This window comes from Mercenaria mercenaria, chromosome 13 (genome assembly GCF_021730395.1).
Source record: "Mercenaria mercenaria strain notata chromosome 13, MADL_Memer_1, whole genome shotgun sequence".
Classification (NCBI taxonomy): domain Eukaryota; kingdom Metazoa; phylum Mollusca; class Bivalvia; order Venerida; family Veneridae; genus Mercenaria; species Mercenaria mercenaria.
The window spans coordinates 52,615,906-52,626,632 of NC_069373.1; the positions used below are offsets into that span (position 1 = coordinate 52,615,906).

The 10,727-nt window shown below is 33.6% G+C and overlaps 1 protein-coding gene across 3 annotated transcripts; it reads left to right on the forward strand.

Annotated features, from left to right (window-relative positions):
• Positions 1–230: 230 nt before the first annotated feature.
• Positions 231–10,385, forward strand: LOC123530083 (uncharacterized). Of its 3 annotated transcripts, none has more exons than XR_006682263.2 (6): positions 231–531; positions 6,229–6,489; positions 7,080–7,202; positions 7,620–7,748; positions 8,080–9,171; positions 9,934–10,385. XR_006682263.2 is itself a non-coding variant. In XM_053521851.1 (5 exons), exons 2-5 carry the CDS (start codon positions 6,231–6,233, stop codon positions 9,939–9,941), a joined length of 519 nt encoding a protein of 172 aa, XP_053377826.1. In that variant the 5' UTR covers positions 237–531; positions 6,229–6,230; the 3' UTR covers positions 9,942–10,385. The 3 variants fall into 3 exon arrangements, 1 of the variants encoding a protein (XP_053377826.1); XR_008366780.1 differs by lacking the exon at positions 231–531 and adding an exon at positions 715–916; XM_053521851.1 differs by lacking the exon at positions 8,080–9,171 and having other exon boundaries at positions 237–531.
• The last annotated feature ends 342 nt before the right edge of the window (positions 10,386–10,727 follow it).

Genomic DNA, 10,727 nt, shown 5'->3' on the forward strand with positions numbered 1-10,727 from the left:
TTTGTACTACGCCGTGGTTTAATAAGAGATAGGGAGTAATTGATCAGAGTTTTGACATTTCTGTCAATTAATTTATAAAATCGGGCATATATCGTTATATTTAGACACATCAAAATTTATATACGACTGTTAAATAGCAAAAGAAATTTAAACACAGACCATTCGTCCGTGTTGACCTAAAAGATCAAACAAAGACGAGTTAATATATTATACATTAAAGTAAATAAAACATGGCCATTAACAAGTTCAAGATTGATATATATGTAAACGTAATTATGAAAATCTAAAATGAAATCTATATGAAATTGGATAAAGTTGTCATTCTTTGATGGTGAACCCCGGTGAATGTAATACAATACACATTTCTTTGTTGTTTTTTTTTTTGTTTTTTTTGCATTATTTATATATTGGTATTGGAATATTGATCAGTATTGAGTCCCATTTGGGAATTGTCTTTCTTTGGTACCGTTAAACTTGCGCACGGGAATATTATCGACTGAATGCAGGATATAGAAAGTTAAATATTTAAAGGTAAGCGTTTATTCCTCCTTTTTGATAGTTTTAAAGCTGATTTTATTATTTTTTTGAGATCTTTCGGATACAATAAATATAGGAAAATAACTTAATCTATTGTATTATACTACTGATCTTGAATTATACATGTGATTTATACATGTGCTAAAAATGTGTACCTTGCACTCCTAGTGTATCGGAATGTTTGAACGGTACATGTACCGTTTACACAGAGCGACAGCACTGGGTTATTTCAGTACAGGGAGAGCGCTGGACTTCGATTATCGGGCCTGACATATTTTTACAGCGGACACAGAGGCCAAGTGGTGACACTGTTTGGCTACGAAACCAGGGATTTTGGGTTCGATCTCTCGTTCCTCCAAATAAAATAAGTGACATTCTGGTATGTGGATCGTGAATGGGTACTTTACTATGGTGGCTGATTTCTGCCATTTCGTGTTGGCGGGGCGAAAACACGAAAACTCGACAAAAAAACTAATTTGTCGAGTTTTCGTGTTGTCGTGTCGGCGGGGCGAAAACACGACACATTTTACGCGAAAACTCGACGTTTAGAGGGCGCTGACACGACAAATTTATCTGTCGAGTTTTCGTGTTGGCGGGTATAAATATGTCGTGTTGGCGCCCTTTATTTGTCGTGCTGTCGTGTTTTCGTGTTTTCGCCCCTCCGACACGAAAACTCGACAAATTAGGTTTTTTTCGAGTTTTCGTGTGGTCGTGTTTTCGCCACGCCGACACGAAATTACGGCAAATACTTTTCAGACATTAAAGTTGTGATGTACTTCCGCTCTATTTCAGTTATTACTGCATGGATTTGAGTCAAACCTAAAATAGTAGTTACAACTTATTAGTCACATGATATGACTCATGCAGAAATGTTTCATGAATTATGTCTCTTTTGTACTAAGTTTTTTGTTTTTTGGTTTTTGAGGCCCAGATGGTAACCCCGTTTATTATCCCCGTAAATTGGTATAATAGGGGTCGGAGAGCCATCCACCTATTAAACTTACAATATGTATAATATATATGAATACAATATGAAATTATGAAATAATATAGTACAACAATATATATTTTGAACCTTACAGTATGTATGAATACGATATGAAATTATATAGTACAGCAATGTATATTTTTTAAACTCCAGCAAACACATGTACATACACAGTAAATGGATATAAGCAATCTACTTGATATTAAAACAAAACCATACATATTGGAATTTCGCAGATAAAAGGGATTATTTTTTGGAAGTGGGCCTCAAATGGACCTCAAAAAAGTTTTCCTGAAAAAAAAACAAAAAGAAAAAAAACTACTGACCCAAAAATGAAAAAGAAAAAAGAAATAAGAAGATAAAAAAACATAAAAGGGTACCTTTTCCTGCTATCGCCAATTATAAACCCTTTATTTTTCATTAGATGCGGGTAATTTGAAAAGTAGCAAATGTAAATATTTTTTATACAATTCTGTAATTCTACGTATTAAGGTTTGGTCATATATTCAGTTTTTGGACCAAGTTTGACCAGTTTTTTTCAAACTTTTGATACTCTGTTAAGTTTAGCTATATATTTCAGTGTTATGAATTTTTGTTTTAAATATTGAATAAAAAATGGAATATTTAGACACTGTACACAATTTTCTTTAAACTTCGACTTATAAATGTAGTATTTAAGTAGTAATGATATAAAATTTCCTTTATGGTTATCTTTAGCATATGAGAAAAGAAATTGCTTTTCTTGTATATCTAAGACTATTTCATACTCATTTCTTATCCAGTTTTTCACTTCTATTAAATAATTTTGAACATATGGGCATAGATTGAATAAATGTTCAATCGTTTCTCTCTGAGTTTTACAGTAGGAACATATATTACTGTCGCTTTTTTTAATGACATATAAAAACGTGTTTGTAACAAGTATGTGTTGATTTATTTTAAACTGAAAATCTTTTAGCTTTACTTCTTTTATTGTCTGTAGATTTTTACAGTATTCCTTAAACTCTGACTCGGTAATTCCCATTGTTTGTACCCATTTATTAGGTACCATTATACTTTTCGTATCGACAAATGTATCATAAAAACTACGGCTCCCTTTCTTTTCTTCAATCAACTTTTTTTAGATAAGGATTTAAATACATATTAGTTTTATACTGAATAATATCATTTGCGTTTTGCCTTATTTTGTTTTTCCAGTCTATTGGTATATTTGAAATAATACGATGTAAATTTAAAAAGGTTCCATTTATTGTGTAATTGTTTTTTAGACCTTCTAAATTCAAAAACATTCCCTCATTGTCAAGTAAATCCATTACATATACGATATTATTACGATACCAATTCTCTATGTATTCCGTTTTATTTCTAAAGCTGTGGTTATACCATAAAGGTGAGTACAGAATGTCTTCTAAGTTGCTGACTTCACAGCATTCAATAAATTTACCCCAGCTATTAAGAACATTTCGCCAAAAAGGATTTTGTATTTCCATAGCGAGTATTTTTGAATATTGCGAACCTAAAGAAATAATCTTATCAAATGAAAATGTCAAAAGAGAGTTCCATGTATCACAGTTAAAAATAGCTAATCTTCTTATCCAACTAATTTTAAGACTTAAAATAAAAGCTTTGATGTTTACCATTCTCAGTCCTCCGGATTCTATATTTTTGACAGCGTTTACTCTTTTTATTTTATCTGGTCCGTTATTCCGTACAAAGTTATAGGCAATAGTTCTAACTGTTTAATAAACTCATCCGAGGGATCGGGGAGTGATATAAATATGTAAACGAACTTAGATAAGACGAGGGATTTTAGAAAACTTTCTCTTCCGAAAAGGGTAAGTTTTCGTTTTGACCGACACTAAGGATGTTCCTACACTTCAGCAAAATTTCAGGTGCATTCAGATTCCAAATATCATAAACATTTGCAGAGAAACGGACACCAAGTATTTTAATGGGTTCTTGACTCCAATCTAATGGTTGATCATTGCATAACTTAAGTGCAGTGTTTCTTAATGAACCAATCCAGTAGGCTCTTGTTTTATCAATGTTTATTTTTAAACCTGACATTGTATAAAAGTTATTAAGTGTTATCAAACAGTGTCTTAGCGATTCTTCGGACCCGTTTAAAAACATCTGGAAGTCATCAGCATATTGACTGATTTTATATTGTTTATACTGCAAATTAATACCTACAATACTGTTATTTCGTCTGATCATTAGCCCTAATATCTCAGAACATAAAATAAATAAGTAAGGAGAAATTGGATCTCCTTGTCTGCAACCCCTTTCAAGGAAGAAAAAATCAGATAGGTGACCATTTTGTACAATGCATGTTTCACTCCCATTTTGAAATAAACGTACCCACTTCTTAAATGAGTTCCCAAAATTAAAGAAATGTTAAGTTTTATGTATAAATGCCCATGAGATTGAGTCAAATGCTTGCTGAAAATCTATGGAGAGCAGCAAGCCATGTATGTTTTGAGAGTTAGTTTCAAACATGGTGTCATAAATAAGTCTGATGTTTTCCCCAATAAATCTACCGGCTACGAAACCTTTTTGATCTTGATGGATAAGTTTATCCAAGACGCGTTTTAATCGATTTGCTATCACAGTTGATGCTAACTCATAAACCATATTCAAAAGAGAAATTGGTCGCAAGTTTTTCATCAAACATCAATCTTTGTTTGGTTTTGGAAGACAGGTTATGACCCCTTGTTTTTGTGTTACTGATAAGTTGTTTATATTATAACCGTGGTTTAATGATCTCAAAACAAAATATGCGATGTCTTTCCAGAAAAACTTAAAAAAATCAACAGTATATCCATCTAACCCGGGGCTTTTGTTATTTTCCATATCGTTAAGGGATTTGCTTAATTCTTTTATATCTATTTCACCTTCTAGTTTTAAAGACTCTGACGGACTTAATTCCCTTGGATTATTTCCAATGATATTCACAAGTGGCGTTTCATCAACCTTTAAATAATTTTTATACAACTTTTCATAGTAACCTTTTTGATAGTTTAAAATGGCTTTAGTATTAGTATAGTGAACATTATTTTCATCAATAAGTTTATTTATTGTTTTGTTTGTAAAATTTCTGTTTTCGAGATTGAAAAAGTAGATTGATGGCTTTTCTCCTAAATTTTCGTATCTACATCTTGACCTTACCATCACACGATCAATATTTTTTTGTCTTAAAGTTTCTAATTCAGACTTTTTCTCCTGCAGTTCATTAATTCTATTTTCATTTACAGTCATGAAATGTTCATTGACATATTTTTCTAAATTTTCGATATCTTTTTCTAGATCCATTTCTCTTTTACGTTCTCTTTTCCTTTTTTCAGAGCAATATTTTATAGTTTCACCTCTAAGTATAACTAAAAACGTTTCTAAAAATAGTTGATCATTGATGTTTAATTAAACCTGTTTATTTTTGAAGGAATTATCGTTTGTATTATCCGCAGTAAATTCATTTCGTTCAGTTTTATGTTGTTCAGTTAGATTTGCTAACGTAGTTTTAACTAATATAATATAATTTTCATCTTTTAAAAGGGAATTGTTAAATTTCCAGTAACCTTTTCCCCGTATGTTATCATTAAATTTTAGTGTTAAAGTTATGCCATTATGATCCGACCTATAACCAGGAGTAATGTTTGAATCTGTTGCAAAATTCATAACACTGTCACTTATTAGAAAGAAGTCGAGTCTTGATTGTTTCTTAATTGGATTCAGTCTCCTCCATGTGTATTGCCTTATATTTTCATTTTGAATTCACCAAACATCTACAAAACCACCATTTTCAATAAGATTAGTGATAACTTTTCTAGCTCTTTGATTATTGACTGAGTTATAATTTTCATAATCTAAAGTAGGATTAATAACCAGGTTCCAATCTCCACATATTATGATGTGATCATTTCCAATATTATACATTTTCTGTTTAATATTTTCATAAAATTCTGGTCATCCTATGATTATAAATATTTATATCTAAAATAAGGTAATTTCCATGTTCGTCTTTTGTACTAAGTTAATGTTTTGAAACACTTTCTCTCTGTCTCAGTAATGTGTACTGAATACATCTGACTCAGACTTAAAAGCTTTTTCCAATACTGCCTTCCACATAAGACAATAGGAGGATACTACGTCATCGCGCACCTGCTAAAACGATCGTCCGCGGACACCAAATGTAAACAAACCCGTCGCTCGGAAAGTAAAATTTGATCTTTATTTATCAACACTGACTTTTTGCAAAATCTCTTTCGGTGCATCGAAGAACTATATGTCCTATAGTGTCCCCGGTGTACTTTTCTAACAGTCCTTGTAGTTTTATAGATTACGATGTTTAAACATTTTTTCTCAAAGATCCACTGCGTAGACGGACCCATAGATTTGCATGTCTGGCTTAATAGCCGCTAATACATCCGTGCACGAGCTCGAACAATTGTCGTCGGGTCTTCCAAAATGCCCATACACTATCATCAACGTTCAAGTTTGTCCCGTGGTTATGTATTTAGGATGTTTTGAGAGAAAATTTAAAAAGATCCATCATGTAAACGGCTGATGAAAAGATCCACCATGTAAACGGGTGATAAAAAATCGATCCACCATGTAAATTTATAAAACATGGTTGGTAGCTTGACCTTTCAATAAGTACTTTAATACGGTACCACCTTGTTTCTCATTCTTATTCACTGTTACAGAGATGAGAAAAAAGAAGGCGACCTTGTCCCTTACACGGACAAAGCGATATCGGTCAAACAAGGAGTACAGGACTGCACTGAAAGCAAGTCATCCTGTTGATGGACCGTCAAAGTCACCACCACAGCCTAAGATATCAAATATCTTCAAGAAAAGGAAGTTCAGATCTCCTGTGAAGTCACCCATGACTAGGAAATTCATGACACCGACAAAGTCACCACACAGAAAAGGGTTTCGTCAACTGCAGTTTGGAACACCTTGTGGTAAATATATTTTCAATAAATTAGAATTTCGTTTTCCCAACATTTCAGTCTTAAATTGAACGCAGTAAAGTTATAAATGTAATATTCATAGTAATATTGCGAGAACAGACATATTAACAACAGTGTCATTATATGAGCCGTGCCATGGGAAAACCAACATAGTGGGTATGCGACCAGCATGGATCCAGACCAGCCTGCGCATCCGCGCAGTCTGGTCAGGCTCCATGCTGTTCGCTAACAGTTTCTCCAATTCCAATAGGCTTTAAAAGCGAACAGCATGGAGCCTGACCAGACTGCGCGGATGCGCAGGCTGGTCTGGATCCATGCTGGTCGCATACCCACTATGTTGATTTTCCCATGGCACGGCTCATATTTAACATTACCATGGTCAACGTTTTGATGTTATTTGATTCAATTATCAATCGAATATCTTAAATTGTAAATACTTCAGACATATTTCTTTTTTCTCTTATACATGTTTTGAATGCACACTGAGCACATTAATTACATGTTTCAATATTAAAATTTAATATAAACAGTGGCAGTGTAAGGACTTGCAAGCAATACATGTAACATTTATGTTCTTACAGATAACAGTGTTGGCTCGAGTGAGGTTGGCGTCTTCTCTTCACTTTTACCAGTCTCACGAGAAATGGTATTGACGTCGCCACCGGACAATATTGGCTCACCTGGGTACAATGAAATCCCAAACGGTATGTCGCCATAATTTGTTGATTAACTATAAGAAATTCTTAAGAAACCTGGTGTCAGTGTAGCGATGTAAAACACATTTTACAATGTAATTGAGAACAATATATGAAGCTTTTTATCTGCTTTTTGGTATATATGTCGTTTTTAAGCGTCTTTGAATATTCATTTTGTATGGAAGGAATTGACTTGATTTGACTTGATCCTGAGTTTATTTGTCAACTGATGCGGGTGTCCCTGGCTTCGGGATAGGCAGCAGATGGAGTTTCTAATACCTATAGGCTTCTCTGTTCTGTGGATCAATGTCACCAAGGCTGCATGTCCTCATGCTATATAAATCTGGTATTATCATGATTCATTTTATTCTTCTTTTTCTTCTTCTTCTTCTTATTATTATTATGATTATTATTATTATTATACAGATATAAGTGTTAGCTCGAGTCAGGCTGAGATCTTTACTGCAGTGGGTCCAATCTCACCAGTAATGCTGCTTACTTCATCACCGCCCACTATTGAATCACCTGAGACAGAGTACACTGACATTCCAAATGGTAGGTTGTCCTTAATGATTAATCCACTTTGTAATGTAAAGTTTTGTTTAGTCGAAATTCTAACTGTTTTAAGGAAGAATTTATTAGTTCAAATGTCTATCACGTTTCACAAATTCAGTATTTATAATTACAGTTTACATTCTAGTTTATTATTCTGTCTTTAAAAGTAAATTTAAACATATTATAATTCAAATATGTTAGAATAGAGATGTACGTATGTTCAAAAATATTTTGATAACAATATTATTCGTATTCTTACAAATATCAGTCTTATCCTATGTGTATCAATATGTATCCCTAAGAGAACGCTAGACTTTGTTTTCTACTCCAGATAACAGTGTCAACGATCCTAGTGAGCCCAAGGATACGATAATTTGAACATAATAAGTTGATTAAGTTGCTGTGTTTTTCTTTGAAATATCCGTATTTAATTTTGTAAGGGATTGTGTATGACAAAATTAGAGTATATCTAATCATTAATTCCACATGGTAAAATAGTCCAAAATAATAGTCAACAAGAAAATATCAAGCGTAAAGATATAACAAAATTGTCGGATGGATAATGTGACAAAGACAGTTCCATATCCGTACAAGGTTGACCATTTTTCCTAGCGCAAATATGTCTAATTAATGTATTATGGATACGCATGAAAAAGTAATCTGTGAGACTGTGACCATTCCTTATCCACCTCAGTCGCCGACACTAACATGATCTGGACATTGTCCTAATTTTGGACTTAACATTAGTCAACTTAACTTTCGTGGTTATCTTAGAAATCTGCGTTTTTCATCTAGCACCAATAACGTTGGCGTCAAAGCTTTCATACAATACCTGAGCTAATTTCCCATGGCGTAAATTTTATGTGCACTTAGATACGTGTATGTTTAACAAAGGTATCACCCGGGCCAACACTTAATTAAGCCAGACTTGCTTTTATATTCTTTAGCGCATAGCGCACAGACGAACATTTTCTGAAATATACAATTAATATTTATTAAAAGAATATCAGCATAACTAGAAAAAAAAGAAAAGGAGGAAGTTCAGGTTAATTTACATCCTGGTGGATCGATTTTTTATCACCCGTTTACATGGTGGATCTTTTCATCAGCCGTTTACATGATGGATCTTTTTAAATTTTCTCTCAAAACATCCTAAATACATAACCACGGGACAAACTTGAACGTTGATGATAGTGTATGGGGATTTTGAAAGACCCGACGACAATTGTTCGAGCTCGTGCACGGTTGTATAAGCGGCTATTAAGCCAGACATGCAAATCTATTCCGTCTACGCAGTGGATCTTTGAGAAAAAAATTTAAACAACGTAATCTATAAAACTACAAGGACTGTTAGAAAAGTATATACACCGGGGACACTATAGGACATATAGTTCTTCAATGCACCGAAAGAGATTTTGCAAAAGTAAGTGTTGATAAATAAAGATCAAATTTTACTTTCCGAGCGACGGGTTTGTTTACCTTTGGTGTCCGCGGACGATCGTTTTAGCAGGTGCGCGATGACGTAGTATCCTCCTATTGTAAGAGTCATTAAACAATCCAGTGAGAGTTCAAGCTTCCTCAGATATGCTCAGTTTCACTATCCTGCATCGGAATAGCCGAGCGCGCTGTCTTCTGTGACAGCTCTTGTTTATCGTTACCGAAACAGTTAAGAATTATATGCCCTTTGATATTCAGTCAGAAGTATGTATCGAGACGCGCCCCTCTAAGGTAACCCCGCAAAAGTCAATAGGTTCTATTAAAGCTTAACGCATTTTGAGTTTGTTTTTTTTTTCATTGTTACTTTTCAAGAAAATTAACCAGTTTTTCACGATCTATTACCCAACAATTTTTATTAACCACTTTTTTATATACGCGTTTTTGTTCATGTATTCTCTTTGGTTTTTATTTTTTTTTATTTTTTTTTTTTTTTTTTTTCGTTTTTGGTTTGACACTTGCTATTGAGGATCGCACCGATGTACTGTGTTTAACAAGGCACTGCAGTAAACTTGGATAAAATTTACAGAAATTCAAATTACGAGGAAAAAATTCGTATGAATTCCATAACTTAATCGGTGAAGTAATGAAAAACAGAACAAACAAAAATGACACAAAATTTTCCTAAAAGTTTCTTTCTAACAGCTTAACGTTACATTTCTCAAAAACGTTATATTTTTTATCTTTTCAGCTGTTTAGTTTGAAATGTAGCCGAAATACAACGCAGTGTCAAGGCCGCTTCCAGCATGGCTCCGCTCCATATATACGGCATGCAAGGGTTTCTGGATGAAATAGTTTTCACGGCCATATTTGACCTTTCCTTCGAGCCTCAAGGGAACACCCAGCTCAAGGGATATTCTTCATTGTCCTCATTCATCATTTATGGAAGTTTTAGCTTTTTATGGAGAGATTGTATGTGTATTTATACATACAACGCGGGGTGCAGTGGTACTTTAGACTTCCATTGTACATGTATACTTTACACGTGAGAATTCACGTTCGGCTTTGTTCTAAGGCAATTTGACGCATGTTCCTGGGACTACAGCCACTACCCGCTGAATCTGATGGGACTTATTACCCTCGTGTACGCCCCAGGGTGGTTGCTTTTATGTGTTTATCAAGACATTCTCGCACATTTTCTTCTTTCACTCAGAATTACAACGGAGGTTCATCACGACAAGATTGCAGATAAAAATGATTAACAACAATATCGTTGTTATCGTTACAGTTAGTTCTTATGGAGTGTAGAAATAGATCCCCACCACAAAGAAATTCAACATCCGTCGGAAATTTAGAAGTGTTGAATTTAATCAAAGTGCTAACTTTTAATAAATGTATCGAGAATTTGTTTGACTATGGAGTGTAATTTCAACAGTCGTGATTAAAAACAATAATATTTCAACAAATTTATGTCATTACAAATATTATTGTTATTACGTGTTTTTTACTTGTTTTCACCCTTAATTTGTTTTTGATGACAAATTT